The sequence below is a fragment of the Ascaphus truei genome, chromosome 1, assembly GCF_040206685.1.
Source record: "Ascaphus truei isolate aAscTru1 chromosome 1, aAscTru1.hap1, whole genome shotgun sequence".
NCBI classification, from domain to species: Eukaryota; Metazoa; Chordata; class Amphibia; order Anura; family Ascaphidae; genus Ascaphus; species Ascaphus truei.
The window spans coordinates 503,562,678-503,583,953 of NC_134483.1; the positions used below are offsets into that span (position 1 = coordinate 503,562,678).

At 44.9% G+C, this 21,276-nt stretch overlaps 2 protein-coding genes across 2 annotated transcripts in view; both read right to left on the reverse strand.

The window, feature by feature from the left end:
• Positions 1-21,276, reverse strand: part of JAKMIP1 (janus kinase and microtubule interacting protein 1) — a 154,772-nt gene that overhangs the window by 51,233 nt on the left and 82,263 nt on the right. Inside the window, exon 9 of the mRNA XM_075569635.1 lies at positions 125-253. Within this exon, the coding sequence (XP_075425750.1) occupies positions 125-253 (129 nt within the window). The remainder of the gene's footprint in view (positions 1-124; positions 254-21,276) is intronic.
• On the reverse strand, positions 125-15,624 carry LOC142465591 (uncharacterized). Its single transcript, XM_075569650.1, has 2 exons — positions 15,117-15,624; positions 125-253 (listed from the first exon to the last, which is right to left on the reverse strand). Exons 1-2 carry the CDS (start codon positions 15,220-15,222, stop codon positions 222-224), a joined length of 138 nt encoding a protein of 45 aa, XP_075425765.1. The 5' UTR covers positions 15,223-15,624; the 3' UTR covers positions 125-221.

Below are 21,276 nucleotides of genomic sequence, written 5' to 3' on the forward strand. Positions count from 1 at the left end.
GTGGCAACACTTGTATTCTTAGCAAACATTTAATGTATATAGCTGGTACATTCTAGGGGCGGAAATCTAAAGCCATTACAGTACAGTTAAGATAGCATGCAACAACGTATAGTGCAACACTTACATCCTCTATGTCTTCTTCAGGTGTGGCTGGTGTCCTGTCCGTTTTATCAGTTGTATACGAGGTCAATGAAGAGGTTTCGGAATCTACGGATTCTTCGTCAAATCCAAAAAACGTCTCCACAACATGCCTCTAAAAATCAGATTTGGTTGTAGTTTAATGCCTGTGCAAATGTTGCTCATGTGCCGAGTGTACCGGAAATAGCGCATGGAATTTGGTGATACAATAATACTATGTGGGGATTACAAAACCCTACATCTCTGGGGATTTTCATCCCAAAACTACACAGATAAGGCCTCACGTGTGGTAAATTTCTCAAACATTTTAATTCCCACCCTTTAAGGCGGATCAGTTAACCACTGCTGCCAATTACAATTCAATAAGGTAAGTCCGGCACGTGGGGCATTGAAGCAGGAAGAGTAGAGAGAAGGGGGAATGTTGAGGAATAAAGAACAAAGGGGATAGTGGTGAAACGCAGTAAAAAAAAACCAGCAAAACACTACAAAAGAAAGGCATATTCAAGAATGAGACCACAAGGAAACGGTTACAGAAAAAAACCTAAACAGACCGAAAAATTACAAAACATATCTTCATTTTATTCAAGTGAATTACACAGAACATAGATCTGCTTTGCTCAGATCATTTTTATGAAAAACTAAAATAATGTAATATTGTAAAACAGAAGAGTATGTGGACTTGGCGGTGAGGGAATCAACGTTACAGGACTTTTTCTTTTTTTTTTTTTTTTTTTTAAATGAGCTGCTGGTCAATTATCTAAAAATGTAAATATTTGCATATTAAGGGTCATAGTTGGTGGGATGGAGCCACAAAGCACCTTATAGCGCATTCATGTGGCTGGGCCAGGAGGGGCCTTATGGGTTCGCACTGCTTGCCTAACATGGTACTTTATTGATCGTTGTGCAACAGGTTCTCAGTATACGTAAAGTATGCAAGCTGAAAAACCACCTGACTGATGCACAGATGAAACCGATACGCCTCACCAGCGTGCTCTAGTTTATTTTGCCATTCGGGAGACAAAATAGCTTTATAGGCTCTCTCAAGCATAATTTTCTCTTCCTACACCTCCACACCTAACTATGAGACTTTCATAACCACCGTACCCCTAAATGTGTCTGGGGATATTGGATTGACTGATGACAGCCAGGCCCATATTTAGGCGTAGGCCTGGGGTGGCAAATTTCAGGGGGGGGGGGGCGGTGCTGTGGTTACAGAGGTCCTGATCACTTCTCCCAAAACAATTAAACAGATTGCCTGGGAGAGCGTGAGGTCTCTGTAAAGGTCTGTTACTTGTTGGCAAACCTTATTTATTGAATGTACTGCCTTTTTGATGTATATTATGTGTGATGGGTATGTTTTGTAGCATTAGACACTATTGATACTTTTTTCAAAGACAGGAGTGCCTGTTCCAAAAGCCCTTTATGGTTCAGGTACATGTTGCGATGCCCGTCACACCACCGCTGGTTTTCAAATTGTTCTTCTATATAGAACAGTAATATACCTTTTTTTATTTATTTATTATTATGTGGAATACATGGTAAACCAGAGCGCATTTAAGGTATTTGCAATTAAAAAAGCAAAAATTAGCTCCATGATATAATAGCCATGTCAATGTTCTAGCTTGTTTTTGTATGGGACATGGTGTGGGAGCATAGAACGTGATGACGGCGGAAGTAGAACTGAAGGACGACTCTCCTGCTGTAATCATTGATGGAGCGATCACGTGTCTGTTTCAGGGAAGTAGTCACGTGATCGTATGTGCCGGAGTGCCACAGCCCCTTCAGCACTCAAAGGGTTAATTACATAAAAGTAGCAATTAATCATTGTTTTTATTTGCAAATTGTATTCTTTGTTTTTCCATTTCCTTCGGAGAACTTTTTTTGAATTTTTTTTTTTAACCAACATCTCTAACTATGTTGGATCCCAGGTAAATCATTAAATCCCAAGACCAGTGTTCAATTAAGCCTCTTTCAATCCAGATTGCAGACTTTAACTGCCAGACACCAAATCTGTTACTCTACAGACCACTTCCTTCACTAATATACACGCACAAATCTAACCCACGCCGACTCTTCTCTGTCTTTGACTCCCTTCTCAGACCACGCTCAGCTGCCTCTTCTTCCTCCATGTCACCTCAGGACTTTGCTGACTATTTTAAGGAAAACCAAAATGTAGTGAGTGGTGCACAGCAGCAAAGAACAGGTCGTGTTTGGCAATAAGAAAATCGTTTATTTAAGCTGCATTAAAAAACGGTAGAGAGTACAACAGAGGGAGTGTTGTACTCTCCACCGTTTTTTAATGCAGCTTAAATAAACGATTTTCTTATTGCCACACGACCTGTTCTTTGCTGCTGTGCACTCACTACATTTTGGATATCCTTGGACTTGGATGCGGTTGCACGCTTGAGAACCCACAGGGGGAGAACAGTGAGTACTCTCATTTTTTATGGGCCCCCCTTAGGAGAAGGGATACACCCTTACCAGACATCTCCAGGGGTCATTGTATTAATACATGCAGAACTCTATTTGAGATACTTTAGTCTTTATATTCCCCTTGTGTGGTTACCTCTGGAAGTATGAACTGATAATCAAAAGGGACCAAGCATTTGAGCTCCTACAGAAACCAATATGCATTACTATTTTAAGGAAAAGGTGGAATCCATACGTCAGAACATGCCCCGTTTCCTCCTCCCACCCTACACCGCTTCCTAACTCTCCGCCTGCACTCCTTGACTCTTTTTCCACTGTCACAGAGGATGTTTCATTGTGTCCTCTTCTCCCTCTGACACTTGCTTTCTTGACCCCATTCCCTCTCATCTCCTAAAACCTCTTGCTCCTACTATAATCACTACGCTCACACCGATCTTTAATTGCTCCCTCTACTCGGGTACCTTTCCCTCCTCCTTCAAACATGCAACAGTCATACCATTACTCAATAACAGCAAGCTTGACCCTACCTGTCATTCTAATTATCGTTCTGTCTCCCTCCTGCCTTTTGCCTCTAAACTCCTTGAACGTCTTTTATTCTCTCGCCTGCTCCATTTTCTTACCACCTATTCTCTCATAAATCCTCTACAATCTAGCTTCCACACTGCTCACTCCATTGAAACAGCCATCACTAAAATACCTAATGACCTCCATGCTGCCATGATCTCTGCTCATATTACTCGATCTCTCTGCAGCATTTGATACTGTGAACCACCCTCTCCTCCTTCACATTCTCCATTCCTCCCGGTATTCGTAACAAAGCTCTATCCTGGATCTCCTCTTACCTCTCCCATCATACTTTCAATGTCCCTTCTGCCAACACCTCCTCCTCTATTGATCACTCTGTGTGGATACCCCAGGTCTCTGACCTGGGACCTCTCCTCTTTTCTCTGTACTCACACTCTCTAGGTGACCTAATCACATCTCTTGGGTTCAAATATCACCTCTATGCCGATGACACAAAATGTACTTCTCAACCCTTGACCTTTCACCTCCTACACAGACCAAAGTTTCTGAATGTCTCCCTGCGATATTCTGTATGGCCCTCTGCCGACTTAAACTCAACATGTCAAAAAATAGAGCTCCTCATATTTCATCCCAAATCTGGCCCCACTACCTCCTTCTACCTTGCTGTTGTAAGTTCTGTCATACACCCAGTAGCGCACGCACGCTGCCTACGGGTCACACGACTTCTCTCTCACATTCAAAACGTATCTAAAACCTGGCACTTTTTCCTACGCAATATTACAAGGTACGCCCTTTCCTCTGTTGCCCTACTGCTAAAACTCTGACAGGCCCTCATTCTCTCCCATCGCGATTACGGTAACCTCCTGATGTCCAGCCTTCCTGCCTCTCACCTGTCTCCCCTACAATCTATCCTAAATGCTGCTGCCAGAATCACTCTACTCTTTCCTAAATCTGCCTCAGCGTCTCCCCTGCTGAAATCACTTTCCTGGCTTCCTATCAAATCCCGCATCTCACACTCAATTCTCCACTTTTAAAGCTTTACACTTCTGCCCCTCCTTACATCTCAGCCCTAATTTCTCGCTATGCACCATCCCGACTCTTGCGTTCCACTGAAGGATGTCTTCTCTCTACCCGCTTTGTATCTAAAGCCCTCTCCCGCCTTAAACCTTTCTCATTGACTGCCCCACACCTCTGGAACGTCCTTCCCCGGAATACCCGACAAGCACCCTCTCTATCCACGTTTAAGACCCACCTTAAAACACACCTGCTTAACGAAGCATATGAGTAGCTCTGTGGATAATACTATACACCTGATACATAAACCTTGGCCCCCTGCAGACGCACTTACCAGAATGCCCTCCTACTGTCTCTGTATGTTCTTCCTACCTACCAATTAAATTGTAAGCTCCTCGGGGCAGGGACTCTTCTTCCTAAATGTTAATTTTTATGTCTAAAACACTTATTCCCATGTTCTGTTATTTGTATTATTTGATAGTTATATGATTGTCACGTGTATTACTACGGTGAAGCGCCATGTACATTTATGGCGCTATATAAATAAAGGCATACATACATACATCTTACTCCTATTCCTTTACAGGGTGAAAAGGGCTAGAAAAGAGGAAGGTGTGTCAACATGTTATACTGTACGTACAACCCTCAGTAATGAGCTTGTGAAAAAACTGGTTCGACAATTACAGATTAACACCTGCACTCGTCCAATCATGCTAACATTTTTCAAATACACCAACGCACTAAACATTTCCATTCCCCTGTGGATCTTTTTGATGAATTAGGTCAAAACTGTGAAATTCCAGCAAAATGATGAGATTATGTTATTCTTTCTGCCTTCCTTCTGTGGTCCCACTTCTGTACAATAAAATGTTAATATACTGTATTTATAAAATCACTTTGTGTATCTTCTCTAGGTGCTGATCTTGTAATACATTGCGGGTCTCTGCATCACAGAAGAGTTTCAATTTATTTTTAAATTGCAGTAACAAAAGAAACTCCAAGTCAACAGCATGATAATCCAGGCCGGTCTCACTTCAAATCTTACATTTTTGTACTTAACTTGCAAAAATTCCATTATTGGAATGCAATCCCCTGACTGGATCAGGATCACAATTGCTGAACTGGTGTTGGATGACAGCAACATATAAACACAGGAAAGATTATTATTCGGTCACACATTCCTTGTTCTGCCTTAGATTCCAGCTTGGTTTCTTTGCATCTACTTCGATGACCAGAACTATAGTAACTGTTATGACAAATGTGAAACATGGTACAGATGCAGCAGATATTACTCCCTGTGTAATCATCCTTTAGCACCGCAAAGTGCCAATCGCTGGCACACATCAGCAAGTTTAGGAACGCTTGTTACATCCGTAGGTCATAAAACTCCTCTTGCCTGTAACGGTCATCGCAAATTGTGATAACATATTTTAATTTCCAAATCCCATTGTGAACATAAAAAAGCTGTGTGTGCTGTGCACGCGCATAGTAAGTGAAACTTCTTTGACTTTTGTCACAGAAATTGTATTTGTGTTGGTGATGTTTTAATTAAAAATCAAAATACAATCTCAATGACAAAACGCAAATAAATTTGACTTAGAATGCGCGTGCTCGGCACACATCCCCTGTATTAGCTATTTGCACTAAGTGTGAATTCCGCGTGTGACAGTGTGCGTGTGACTGAGAGTGTGCGTGTGACAGAGTGTGCGTGTGACAGAGTGTGCGTGTGACAGAGTGTGCGTGTGACAGAGTGTGCGTGTGACAGAGAGTGTGCGTGTGACAGAGAGTGTGCGTGTGACAGAGTGTGCGTGTGACTGAGTGTGCGTGTGACTGAGAGTGTGCGTGTGACTGAGAGTGTGCGTGTGACTGAGAGTGTGCGTGTGACTGAGAGTGTGCGTGTGACTGAGAGTGTGCGTGTGCGTGTGACTGAGAGTGTGCGTGTGCGTGTGACTGAGAGTGTGCGTGTGCGTGTGACTGAGAGTGTGCGTGTGACTGAGAGTGTGCGTGTGCGTGTGACTGAGAGTGTGCGTGTGACTGAGAGTGTGCGTGTGACAGTGTGCGTGTGACAGAGTGTGCGTGTGACAGAGTGTGCGTGTGACAGAGAGTGTGCGTGTGACAGAGAGTGTGCGTGTGACTGAGAGTGTGCGTGTGACTGAGAGTGTGCGTGTGACTGAGAGTGTGCGTGTGACTGAGAGTGTGCGTGTGACTGAGAGTGTGCGTGTGACTGAGAGTGTGCGTGTGACTGAGAGTGTGCGTGTGACTGAGAGTGTGCGTGTGACTGAGTGTGCGTGTGACTGAGAGTGTGCGTGTGACTGAGAGTGTGCGTGTGACTGAGAGTGTGCGTGTGACTGAGAGTGTGCGTGTGACTGAGAGTGTGCGTGTGACTGAGAGTGTGCGTGTGACTGAGAGTGTGCGTGTGACTGAGAGTGTGCGTGTGACTGAGAGTGTGCGTGTGACTGAGAGTGTGCGTGTGACAGAGTGTGCGTGTGACAGAGTGTGCGTGTGACAGAGTGTGCGTGTGACAGAGTGTGCGTGTGACAGAGAGTGTGCGTGTGACAGAGAGTGTGCGTGTGACAGAGTGTGCGTGTGACAGAGTGTGCGTGTGACTGAGTGTGCGTGTGACTGAGAGTGTGCGTGTGACTGAGAGTGTGCGTGTGACTGAGAGTGTGCGTGTGACTGAGAGTGTGCGTGTGACTGAGAGTGTGCGTGTGACTGAGAGTGTGCGTGTGCGTGTGACTGAGAGTGTGCGTGTGCGTGTGACTGAGAGTGTGCGTGTGCGTGTGACTGAGAGTGTGCATGTGACTGAGAGTGTGCGTGTGCGTGTGACTGAGAGTGTGCGTGTGACAGAGTGTGCGTGTGACAGTGTGCGTGTGACAGAGTGTGCGTGTGACAGAGAGTGTGCGTGTGACAGAGAGTGTGCGTGTGACAGAGAGTGTGCGTGTGACTGAGAGTGTGCGTGTGACTGAGAGTGTGCGTGTGACTGAGAGTGTGCGTGTGACTGAGAGTGTGCGTGTGACTGAGAGTGTGCGTGTGACTGAGAGTGTGCGTGTGACTGAGAGTGTGCGTGTGACTGAGAGTGTGCGTGTGACTGAGAGTGTGCGTGTGACTGAGAGTGTGCGTGTGACTGAGAGTGTGCGTGTGACTGAGAGTGTGCGTGTGACTGAGAGTGTGCGTGTGACTGAGAGTGTGCGTGTGACTGAGAGTGTGCGTGTGACTGAGAGTGTGCGTGTGACTGAGAGTGTGCGTGTGACTGAGAGTGTGCGTGTGACTGAGAGTGTGCGTGTGACTGAGTGTGCGTGTGACTGAGTGTGCGTGTGACTGAGTGTGCGTGTGACTGAGTGTGCGTGTGACTGAGTGTGCGTGTGACTGAGTGTGCGTGTGACTGAGTGTGCGTGTGACTGAGCATGTGCGTGTGACTGAGCGTGTGCGTGTGACTGAGCGTGTGCGTGTGACTGAGCGTGTGCGTGTGACTGAGCGTGTGCGTGTGACTGAGCGTGTGCGTGTGACTGAGCGTGTGCGTGTGACTGAGCGTGTGCGTGTGACTGAGCGTGTGCATTTGACTGTGCGTGTGACTATGCGTGACTGCGTGTGCGTCTGACTGTGCGTGACTGAGTGTACGTGTGACTGAGTGTGCGTGTGACTGTGTGTGGGGGTCTGGGGGGGTCAGTCAGTGTGTGTGGGGCTCTGGGGGGGTCAGTGTGTGTGGGGGTCTGGGGGGGTCAGGCAGTGTGAATTCCGCGTGTGACAGTGTGCGTGTGACTGAGAGTGTGCGGGTGACTGAGAGTGCGCGTGTGACTGAGAGTGCGCGTGTGACTGAGAGTGCGCGTGAGAGTGCGCGTGTGACTGATAGTGTGCGTGTGACTGAGAGTGTGCGTGTGACTGAGAGTGTGCGTGTGACTGAGCGTGTGCGTGTGACTGCGTGTGCGTCTGACTGTGAGTGTGACTGAGTGTGCGTGTGACTGAGAGTGTGACTGAGTGTGCGTGTGACTGAGTGTGCATGTGACTGAGTGTGACTGAGTGTACGTGTGACTGTGACTGAGTGTGTGTGACTGTGAGTGTGTGTGGGGGTCTGGGGGGGTCAGTGTGTGTGGGGCTCTGGGGGGTCAGTGTGTGTGGGGGTCTGGGGGGGTCAGGCAGTGTGTGTGGGGGTCTGGGGGGGTCAGGCAGTGTGTGTGTGGGTCTGGGGGGGTCAGGCAGTGTGTGTGGGGGTCTGGGGGGGGTCAGGCAGTGTGTGGGGGGTCTGTCTGTGTGTGTGGGGGTCTGGGGGGTTCAGTCAGTGTGTGTGGGGGTCTGGGGGGTTCAGTCAGTGTGTGTGGGGGTCTGGGGGGTTCAGTCAGTGTGTGTGGGGGTCTGGGGTGGTCAGTGTGTGTGGGGGTCTGGGGGGGTCAGTCAGTGTGTGTGGGGGTCTGGGGGGGTCAGTCAGTGTGTGTGGGGGTCTGGGGGGTTCAGTCAGTGTGTGTGGGTCTCTGGGGGGTCAGTCAGTGTGTGTGGGGGTCTGGGGTGGTCAGTGTGTTTGGGGGTCTGGGGGGGTCAGTCAGTGTGTGTGGGGGTCTGGGGGGGTCAGTCAGTGTGTGTGACTGGGGGTGTGGGGGTCTGGGGGGGTCAGTCAGTGTGTGTGGGGGTCTGGGGGGTTCAGTCAGTGTGTGTGGGGGTCTGGGGGGTTCAGTCAGTGTGTGTGGGGGTCTGGGGTGGTCAGTGTGTGTGGGGGTCTGGGGGGGTCAGTCAGTGTGTGTGGGGGTCTGGGGGGGTCAGTCAGTGTGTGTGGGTCTCTGGGGGGTCAGTCAGTGTGTGTGGGGGTCTGGGGTGGCCAGTCAGTGTGTGTGGGGGTCTGGGGTGGCCAGTCAGTATGTGTGGGGGTCTGGGGGGGTCAGTCAGTGTGTGTGGGGGTCTGGGGGGGTCAGTCAGTGTGTGTGGGGGTCTGGGGGGGTCAGTCAGTGTGTGTGGGGGTCTGGGGGGGTCTGTCAGTGTGTGGGTGGTCCGGGGGGGGGGTCAGTCAGTGTGTGGGGGGGTCAGTCAGTGTGTGGGGGGTCCGGGGGGGGTCCGCGCGGGTTGCGCCCGGGTTTTTGTACCACCGCTTCCTGGGGGGCCCGCAAACGCCCGTGTCACTGGAGGGCTGAATGGCGCCGCTGCCAGCCGCTTCTGCGCATGCGCGTCATGGCAGCGGTAGTGGAAGTTAGGCGGGCCCATGTGTGGGCTGGGAGGGAGGTCCCATTCGGGTAAGGAAAGGGTGGGGGGGGGGGGCTGTCCCGGTCGGGCGGTCTCTGCTGTCCTGGGCAGCAGACGGGGACACATGTCAACAGCCGTGGCAGCGGGCGGGGAACGGCGCCGCTGCCAACCGCTTCTGCGCATGCGTGGCTTTCCTCCAGTCCCCATGATTACTGAGCATGCGCGGCTTGGCAGCGGATGTGCGGGGGGAATGGCGGCCGTTAGGAGCGGCGCCGGCGGCGGCGATGTCATCAGCCATGTGGGGGGAGCGGGGGCCATTAGGAGATGTCAGTGTTGGGGTCGGGCTGAGCCAGAACACAGCCCGGCCTCAACTGCCAGCACTGACGTCACATCCGTTTCATTTCTGTCTCCACAATCCTTTTTTGCCCCAGTTCGAATGAGGTGCCACTAAGGAAGTTTCACTTCAAAAAAAGGTAACAACACAATGTGGCAACAGGTCTTTAAATGAAAGCAAACATTAAGTACAGAAATGTACTGTAGAAAACACTTTACGCCCAAGAAAATGGGCATGAGAGTCTCAGCTGTTTAAAATCACCCCATAGCTCAAAGTCTACAGTAGAAATCAATGCCCCGTAACTTCCCGTGGTAACCAACCACAACCATGTAACTTCCCGTGGTAACCAACCACAACCATGTAACTTCCCGTGGTAACCAACCACAACCATGTAACTTCCCGTGGTAACCAACCACAACCATGTAACTTCCCGTGTTAACCAACCACAACCATGTAACTTCCCGTAGTAACCAACCACAACCATGTAACTTCCCGTAGTAACCAACCACAACCATGTAACTTCCCGTGGTAACCAACCACCGCCATGTAACTTCCCGTGTTAACCACCCACCGCCATGAAACTTCCCGTGGTAACCAACAAGAAAGGGCAGGATGTGATGACCAGTTTATGTCAATGTTGGAAATATCCAATCATTTTTGGGATTTATGTTTTTATGCAAATAGAAAGTGACAGAAATGGCATATTGTACATTTTGAAGACAGATTTCCAGCAGCAATGCTCTATTCCTCACTAAAAATATGTACACCATTTGCAAAAACGAAAGTCAGTCAGAGCTGATGAAGATTAGCAAGTGTCCTGTATGAAGCTCTTGGTACATTAAACAGTAGCTTTAAATGGAACAAGGGCACGCAATGTGATGTGCTGCTACACACTCAGGGTGTGTGAAGATTCGTCATTCGCTCAAAGTACAAAACATTCAATGCAGAGGGATTTTATTCCAGTGAACAAGTACGTTATACACTGCACATTGTCCAATGCAGAAGATGTGACCAAGAAAGCTGCAGTGGAGGAACCAGCCTCAGACTCCAAACAAGCCTGAATGTTCCCATGCACGCACGGAGGGGGATAACAAGGACACGCGGTTTTGGCTGGGCATCATTTTAGTAGACCTATTCGTAAGGGATTCAAGAATTCATTCCCTCAAATGAAAGTACAAATTCACACAACAGAAAAAACATTTGGATTCAAATAATAATATACTCCAACCCGGTACCAATGACAATTTACTTAATGGCGTTGGCTTTTTACCAACCTCGACCATTTCATATTTTAGACATCTTTAGCAATGTTAACCCCTCTAACATGTGCCTTAGTTTCACACCTGTTTTTGTTACAATCCCAATACCGCTAATCCAGCAATAATACAGTATAGGCAAGTAATACTAGATCCCCAAATATGACCTTTAACAGTACTTGGTCATCCTAACACCCTAAATGCTGCATTCAAATAGAAGAGACAAAAAATATAAAAACACAGTAGGTCACACCCCACGCTGAACATGCTATGAGATACCCCCGCGAAACACGCCATAAGATCACACCCCCACTCAACACACCATGAGGTGACAGACAAGAAAAACAGTCAGAACCTGTAGTGACAAATCCTCCAGCTCTGGATTAAGTCCTAAAAGACCCAACCCACCACTAGTAGGTGAAACGGCGCTCATCCAGTCTCCCTTTTCATCCACCGTTGCAAAACAATGGCCGGTTCTCCTGCTCCCGCTTTGTGTGTCCTCCTGCTGCTACAGATCTGGCGCTATTCACTTTCGCCGTGCCACTTGAAGTCATCCCGCTGCATTAATCCTACCGGGCGGCAACCAGTCCGCAAGAGGTGCCCAGAGAGATCAGAGAGAAGCTGTCGCCCTCTCCGTGTCTCCCTATGGAGCTCTTACAGCAGATCTCACTATTTGTATTATTTTAAATACGCAGTATTGAAGCAGGGGGTCTCTGGAGCTGATCCCCATTCATTTCAGGTCTTGGGACCCCCTGCTTCCAGAGGCACAGGCCTCCGTAGCGGGTGACAATATCTTGGGCCTGTTTAAATGTCCCAGTCACATGCGCCGTGATGTGAGAGATTTAAACTTGCAGGAGATACTGGCACACCCTACGGTAACTAGGAAAGAAGGGGATACCCGGACCAGAAATTAAAAGAGTTCAGCTCCGGAGACCCAATACTTCCATAATGCGTACTAAAAATAAAAATGGTGAGATATTCTTTAAGAGTTGCGCGGGGAGACAGAGAGAGGGGCTGCTTCTCTCTCCTCAGCTCTTAAACTCGCTGCAGCCCGGTAGGATTAATGCAGAAGCAGGGGCCCCTGCTATTTAATTCCATAAGAGCAGCAAGCGTTACTGGCCTTGTGAGAGCGGGGGAGCTGCGATTGGGCCGCATTTGTCAGCTCTCTCTCGCACACACTGAAAGAAAACAGCACCCGATCGGTATGCATCAGGGGGAAGAATAAAGGTCTGCTACAATACATCTGTAAATAGCATGTTGGCAATAACTAGTAATCTCCTGTCCTTAACCTGTGAATATCATCCTTAACGTCACCATAACAGTACAGGGTATTAAGAACATTAAGAACCTGCTCACAGCATCGTAAAAAACAAACCAAGTTTGTAAACAGTAATCCGTAGTCTGTAATTAAACCCACACAGGGACTGTATCGTTTTAGACAAACAACTTTGATGCTAGAGAAGAATTTAATGTATTGAAAAGACGGAGAGCTACATTCACTAAATTCTGACAGACCTCATCACCCCACTCGGTTGAATGGTTGTTCCCAAGTCGTAATAGCTATTGCCTTTCAACGATTACACTGTATCTCCGAGTTTCCCAAACAAAATGTGATTAACTGTACGTCGAAGCAGCCAGTATACATACCAAATGCAATTTTCTAGCTCACTTGTGGCATATAATTCAATGCTATCAAGTGGGTAATTAGGAATTGTAATTATACTGTACAGTTAACTGGACCAAGGAAATGCATTATTACACAAGATTCTCTATTCCACTTCGGGCTCTGAAACCATTTAAAGGATCAGCATGAGAAATCTTCATAAATTAAAAACACGCTCTTCATGTGAATAAGGGACCCGTGAAAATTCCAAAGCGCTACACACACCATTTTCTTTTACGTGGAACTCATTGATCAATAATATCTCTGTAGTGAAAAATGGGGTTTGCTGCTCTGAATTACTTTACACATAATTGATATACAGGTGTTAGCTGTTGACAAAAAGAAGAACTGAATGGAATGAGGTAATTTTAAATGAACAGGAAGGTGTACTTTGTGATCCCCTTTAATTGATCAATGAGTTCCACATAAAAGAAAATGGTGTGTGTAGCGCTTTGGAATTTTCACGGGTCCCTTATTCACATGAAGAGCGTGTTTTTAATTTATGAAGATTTCTCATGCTGGTCCTTTAAATGGTTCCAGAGCCCGAAGTGGAGTAGAGAATCTTGTGCAATAATGCATTTCCTTCGTCCTGTTAACTGTACAGTATAATTACAATTCCTAATTACCCACATGATAGCATTGAATTATAAGCCACAAGTGAGCTAGAAAATTATATATACAGGCAGTCCTCGGTTATCCGACACAATGCGTTACTCAAAATGGCGTTGTAAAGCGAAACGTTGTAAAGCGAAACACGTTTTCCCATAGGAACACTGTTTAAATGAAAGGTTCCGTTCCTGAAGGCATTTTTAACACTAAAATACACCAAATATTTTATGCAGGCAATAAGATATGCAGCACACACATTAATTATATAGTGTATATACTGTATTATATATATAATATAACAAAATAAATAATATATTAGATAGTATAATATAATATTATGTAGTATAATATTATATATACGCTCTTACGACGCTTTGCAACAATGTTTATGTGAATGTGTATATATATACACACATACACAACTTTGCAAAGCGTCGTAAGAGCGTTGGATAAGCCATTTTGGCGTTGTAAAAATGAAAATAGGTATGCATTGCATAGCGTTGGATAAGCCATTCGTTGTAAAGCGAAGCGTTGTAAAACGAGGACTGCCTGTATATATATATATATATATATATATATATATATATATATATATATATATATCCTCAACTAGGTTACCCCTTGACCACCTATCTGTTGCCTGCTAGAGTGAGTCTGTCCCTCGCAGTCATTGTCTTCACCAGGAAACATATTCTTGCATGGTGGAAAAACCACAAGTATCTTAGAAAGAAGGTGGCTCCTGGAGGTCGGATGACTGATCAGCAGCTCCAGGGGATCCCCCAGTTAGTTCATACATACATACATACATACAATTAGCAGCAGAGACTGCTGCTTAAAGTAATTGAAGTCCTCAGTAAATGACTGCAGATAAATACATTACGGGATATGGCTGTCAGATGCAAATACTGGAGCCTAATTTCGGACACACCGGTTTATTCATTGAAGTGCATCAGGCTTCATTAAACCAAATCAATAAATCGTTAACATGGGTTAACTATTCAGCAATTAATTGCAGCAATGTATTAATTTCTAATACACACACAAAGCAGCACTAATATATAGGCAGGATTTTGTCTTTCACAATAGACAAAAGGCAAAGGGAAAACGATCTGTCCTTCTATCCCCATTGAAAGGTAGACTAATTAAATAGAAAAGTTAACGAGCCTGAAGTCTATTTCGCCCCCCACATAGGGCGCCATAAATTAGCAACACACAATTCAGCATCAGTTCGACTTCAAATGTATTTAACAAAATTATTTTCTCTATTTAAACACAAAGATAGGTTACTAGTATGATATATAAATGCACAAACACCACTACGCTCGGTGCAGATAATGTGCATCAATGACTAAATCAATAAGCAGAACTACTTTGAATGAATAAAGCCAATAAAACAAAAATAATACCACCACAAACCAGTTTATTTCACCTAAAATGTAGCGGTGTGTAAGGTTTGTGAGATATCGATCTATACAGTATATATACAGTATATATATATATATATATATATATATATATATATATATATATATATATATATATATATATATATATATACACACACACACACACACACACATTATACACATATACATACACAGCATATATAGATATATATATATATATATATATATATATATATATATATATATGGGGAAAGGCGGGGTTGCAGACCTGCCTAAGACATGCAGATGAGCATACAGTTATATTTGCATATATATATATATATATATATATATATATATATATATATAAATATAAATATAAATATATCTATATAGATAGATATCTATCTCTATCTAAAAAAATTTAAACACCAAGCCTGTGCCAAAAAAATAAACATGTGAGCATATTTAAAAGGAATAAAAAACAAACAAACAGAAGACTTTAAATCTAAAGCTTAACACATTTAAGTGCTTAATTAACCCATCCTGTGCCAAAGGCAAATAAATAAAAACCCACAAAGCAATTTTGTTCTTACCTTCGTGCTTATATGTCAGTTCTTGGCATCCAGAGAAATACAGGCAAACCAAGGCACACAGGCAAATGAAGAACGAGAAATACAGAACAAGTAGCAAATATTCCATGGTCTCAGACTGAAGAGTGGACACTTCAGTTACCCTTAATGTATTCCAAGTAATGCTCTGCCTAGTTACACACGCACCCTCCTCGTACGCCAAAGTAAGAATCGCACAGCATTACAGAAAGACTAAACCACATTAAAACTATCACTCAGTGTGTATATGTTAAACAAACCCAGCCCATGTATAAAATTGCTTGCGAAAAATGAGGCGGTGACTGTTTATTCCTTGTTTCTCAAACCCACAAACACAAGGCTCTACCCCGTCACTGTATTCTGTAGCCGGCTAAAATCCACATGTCTCAGGTCCCCAGACTAGGTGAGCTCTGCACAGCTAGCAACAGTAACCTGGTGTGCTCAGCAAGCATTAAACAGGCAGAAAAAACAACAAAAACACACATTTGAAAGAAAAAAAAGCTGTGTGTGCTGTGCACGCGCATAGTAAGTGAAACTTCTTTGACTTTTGTCACAGAAATTATATTTGTGTTGGTGATGTTTTAAAAATCAAAATACAATTTCATTGACAAAACGCAAATACATTTGACTTAGAATGCGCGTGCTCGGCACACATCCCCTGTATTAGCTATTTGCACTGAGTGTGAATATGTGTGTGTGTGTATGTGTGTCAGTCAGTGTGTGTGTGTGTGTGTGTATGTTTGTCAGTGTATGTGTAAGTCAGTCGGTCAGTGTGTGTGTGTGTGTCAGTCAGTCAGTCAGTGTGTGTATGTGCGTCAGTCAGTCAGTGTGTGTGTGTGTGTGTGTGTCAGTCAGTGTGTGTGTGTGTGTGTGTGTGTGTGTATGTGTGTGTGTGTATGTGTGTCAGTCAGTGTGTGTGTATGTGTGTCAGTCAGTGTGTATGTGTGTCAGTGTGTGTATGTGTGTCTGTGTGGGGGGCAGTCAGTGTGTGTGTGGGGTCAGTCAGTGTGTGTATGTGAGTCTGTGTGGGACGCAGTCAGTGTGTGTGTGGGGGTCAGTCAGTGTGTATATGTGAGTCTGTGTGGGGGTCAGTCAGTGTGTGTGTGGGGGTCTGTGTGGGGTCATTCAGTGTGTGTGTGGGGGTCTAGGTGGGTGTGTGGGGGTCAGTCACTGTGTGTGTGGGGGGTCAGTAAGTGTGTGTGTGGGGGTCTGTGTGGGGGGTCAGTCAGTGTGTGTGGGGGTCAGTGTGTGGGTCAGTCAGTGTGTGTGTGGGGGTGGGTCTGTGTGGGGGTCAGTCAGTGTGTGTGTGGGGGTGGGGGTGTGTGGGGGTCAGTCAGTGTGTGGGGGTCTGTGTGGGGGTGAGTCAAGGTCTGTGGGGGTCAGTGTGTGTGGGGGTCAGTCAGTGTGTGTGTGTCCTGCTGCAGCCAGGGGCGGGGTGTAAAATTGTGCACCACTTCTCCCCCTCCCCTTCTGCAAATTCTGCGCAACCGCCCCTGGCCCCCTCTTACGCAAATTCTGCGCACCCCTCCCCCCCCCCGCGGGGTACATGCGCCCGGCACGGGCATGAGTGACCGGCCGCGGGCGAGATTACCCGTCCGCTGCCCGGCCCACCCTTTCTTCCAGCAGCAGGAGCCGGCGCCGAGCCCCTGTGCCGCGCGGGTTGCGCCGTTTGCCACCGCTTCCTGCGGGCGCAGGAGCCCACGAACGCCCACGTCAGTTAGGAGCGTGTGGGGGAGAACGACGCCGCTGCCAGCCGCTTCTGCGCATGTGTGGCGTCCGTCAGCGGCGCCATCACAACTGCGCATGCGCGGCATGGCAGCGGGCGGCGGAACAGCGGCAGTTATATGTGAGCAACCGGGTGTGGGGTGTGTGGGAGGGTGAGGGGTGCGGCGGCGATTAGGAGCGGCGCCGGCGGCTATCGCCACCGCCGCCACATGTGACGTGTGAGCGGAGCGGCGTCCATTACGTGACGTCACTTCCATTTCACATTTCGCCCCCCATCTATCCAGTTTTATCCCATCAGAGGTGCCACTAAAGAAGTTTCACTTCAAAAAAAAAACTAATTACATAGTAAATTACAGTAGGTTAACCTGTTCAGTGCATTGCAAGTCCTCCTAAAGGGTTTGAAAACTGTATATCACTAGACAAAAAAAACAAGATCCTGTATAATGTAAACGTGGAAGTCCTAATGGTGTATTCAGTACTGTACTATGAAAGGGTTTATTAGGTTAACAGAAAATAAACACAGACGGCAAATGTTTAAGGCTCTCAGACGTCTGAACTACAAATACATATATTTTTTTCAGACTTCGGCCCAGATTCCCAAAAGAGTGTGAAGTTTTTAGCGATACTGAGAACGGGGGCCAAATAAGAGTCATATTTCTTCAATAACAGCTTTGTAGATCCAAGAGGGTGCGTTATGTTAAGGTTCTTACAAAACATGTACGTTCTGAATATTAATAATGCCAACAAAAAACATTAATAAGTACAGCGCAATGAGGCTTCCAGCAAATACATTTATCCACCTAAAACAGGGGCGGTCAACTCCAGCCCTCAAGGGCCAAGGTGTTGGGGGTATCCCTGATTCAGCACAGGTGGCTCAATCATTGACTGAAGATCTAAAGCATTGTCCAGTACGGATGTAGCCTTCCTTACTGCACCCAGTGCTATGCTGCAGGACATGCCCAAGGCATGGGAAGCACCCATTGTTTTGGATCAGCTGTGCACGAGACGGGGGAGACGGCGGAGACGGGACAAGTACCATGTCACCCGCTTGTGGTCGGTTGGGTGCAGGTCTTTTAGGACTCTAATCCCCCAGTCTTGGATTGTGTGTCAGTACTGGTTCAGAAGTGTTCGAGAGGGGGGGCAGGGCGAGGATGCAATCCCCCCGCCCCCCCACCTGAGAGCTCACCAGCAAATGCAATAACGTGGGCTACAGCTGTACTTCCAGCTTGGTATGGGAGAACAAGCCAGGATATACATAACCTCACGCGTGACCATTTATTGTGCTGTGTGTGAGAAGGGTTATATAACGCATGACTACTGTAGGCAACAGCAATATTACTACTGCATGTAATACCGACTACAAGCCATCACATTACAATATTTAAAAGCAAGGTTATGCCATCTGATTTGCAGTGTCGAGAACAGTATCATTGTATTTATGTTGCACAATGTATGCAGCGCTTTCCAAAATGACAACACAAGGTAAATAAATGACAAATCGGGATAAGTACAATATGTACATCACAACATAAGGCAAAGGGAGACCGTATCCCACAGAGTCAATGTACTGTATATGTATGGTGATTGCATGTTACACTGCATTAACTTTAAGGACCCTCTTTAGGATACACAATGACACATTGACACCAGATAAACAAACGTTTCCTTGGCTTTTTTCATGCATTTAATTTCTCCTGAAACCTGCTCTCTCCCAGTGTTTGATCTTCACTGCACTCTAAAACAGAACAGATAAAATGTATTAAAGCAGCAATAGTACTTTCCAACTTTTTTTTTTTCATATGTAAATCATGTGGCAATGTATAATTTTACATTATTACCTAAGCGGGCAATCGTTTGGTGAACCTGTTATAAATCTGTCAAAAAGCCAATTGCGTGTCTAACATAATGGCAGCTTCAGTCAGTGTACAGTGACTCAGCAGCTACAATGTATCTTTATACTGTATTACTAAGGTAACATTATCTATTATTGCAGTTTACTGCTCAAACTGCGGGGAACATTTGCAACAGATTATCCCAAACAAGAGAGTGTTGCAAAGATCTTGCACTGCTCGATAAGTGGGTTAAAACACGCTATAGAAATCATAGGATGCTTTAAAACGCCTTTAAAATGGAAATGGAGTTTAATAAAATAAAAATGATATATATAGATTCACATTTTGCTGCTTTAAAGGTGTTTGAAAGTCTTGTACTTATATGAGCGGGAAGAGAAAAGAGAGCGCAGAACCCCTTGTAGCGTGGCAGTTAGAAATATATTTTAATAAAAATGGTGAGATATGCATGTACAAATAAAAGGTTTAAAATGTGCATATAGGTATAGTAACCACACTTCCAGACAGCACGAAGACCCTCCCACCACGCCTGTTACTGGATACCCAGGGAACACAATGGACATCGTCCCGGAGTGGCACCGATCGTGTATTGATATGTTTCTTCTCTGCCAATATTCTTAGAGGAACGTGAACAGTATTTTATATTACAGAACAAATAGTCATTGTAGAGGTAAAACTCATTACGTGTACTTTTGGCAAAAACTCCTGACTTGGAATTTCTTGATATTTCTATTAAAAAACCTAATTTAGAGCCTAATCAGAGTTACCAAAACATTTAAAAAAAAAAACGCTAAGTATGATTTTGAAATAATGTAAAAAAATAAAACATTTAATTTGCCTTTTCCGTAGTGCTCAAAGAATACAGCCAGTGACTTTTACCTCCACGACGACGTGTAAAAGCAAAGAAACGTATCAATGCGCCAACACCACTGCAGTATGAAACCAAGATCTGCTCTAGGAGCCTTAATACGGTTTTATTCAATGTATGCAAACATGCACGACGTTCTTTGGGGTGTCACAACATTTTTGGGCAATTTATTTATTCACAATTATAATACATTAATTACATTCTATTATATGTAATTGTATAAAGAATTTAATTTAAAGACTGCTTTGAGAAAGGCATCGGATTTAACTACTTCCAACATACTTTTGTTTGGCTATAATCTCTCAATACTAACCTAGGACACTTGTAAAAGTTTAAATGATTTGCTGTTCTAATGGACAATCAAAGTGCAGGTGTCTCACTATATCTACCAAGGAGATATTGTACAATTTATAAGTTGCCAATGATTTTAGCTATAAATCTCAGCGGTAAAGGGTTAAAGCATCCGCACTAATGGTATTCAGAGGAGCAGCACAGAAGCACTCCAAACCACACAGTACGGTCCTTAGTATAATCATGCATCAGCTTTGCTTTGGCTTCTGAGAAAGAGGTCACTTCTATTAAACAGGTAAACTAATGAGGTTTTTCTGTCTGCAGTTCATAATCATATTGGTGGCAAACTGTAGAAAATATTGGGTGCTACTTTTTAGAAAAATATCATCTTCAAACCCAAAACAAATTTGGTGCAAATTGCACCAGATTTATATATATATAAAACACGATTACATGTACATCTATAAAGTACTCGTTGAAATAAATCTATGTTTCTAAAAAAAAAAAAATGTATGCTACACTATTAGCTGTATTAAGGTTAGAGGATGTAACTTTACTGTAGATTATGATAGAAATATATATATATTTTCCTTATCTATACACATACATACACCTTTTAAAGTAGCCATCAAGAGATGTCTTTGTAGATTTATGTTCAGTTCGATATTTATGAAGAAACCTCTTCTCATGCGCAATCCTACCAGAGCAACGTCAAAATCCCCACATCGTACACGAGCTCGCCCATGCAGGAACGGTCTTCTTGCATCAGTTACCTTGCTCATTATTTCCCCATGTCACTCACACAAACTACATGAATCAGGTCATGTGCACAGCCATGACAAATAAAGACATAATTATGATCTCTGGCCTATTATACGGTAGCTGGAAGATGTACAGCTGCCTCCAACACAGGAAAGCAGACAGGCGAATCGCCCTGGAAAATGGCACAACTCTTAAGCCCTTTTATCTTTTACTCCAATACTATTTCTTCCTGTGTCATACCAGGTATATGTTTGTGCCGATTGATATATATATATATATATATATATATAAATAGATATATATCATACACACACACACACACACAATTAGTGTATTTACTCAGGGGGGGACACTGTCAAGGATTTAGGATGTGATCTCTCATGCCTTCTACAGTCATCTATACACTGGATTCTATACATCATCTATATGTGTAGTAACCAATGGATCTATACCTTGGAGTTTGAGCATACAAGGGGATAAATAGATCCATACATCCATGCGCGCGCAAACACACCACATTGCACTCATTGTGGTATATCCGACAGCTGTTCAATATATTGAAACTGACAAGTACTGCTCTTCTATAGATGTAGACGTTATTACCCTTTCTAATGCGAAACAACTCACAAAATTATATGTTCGATAGACA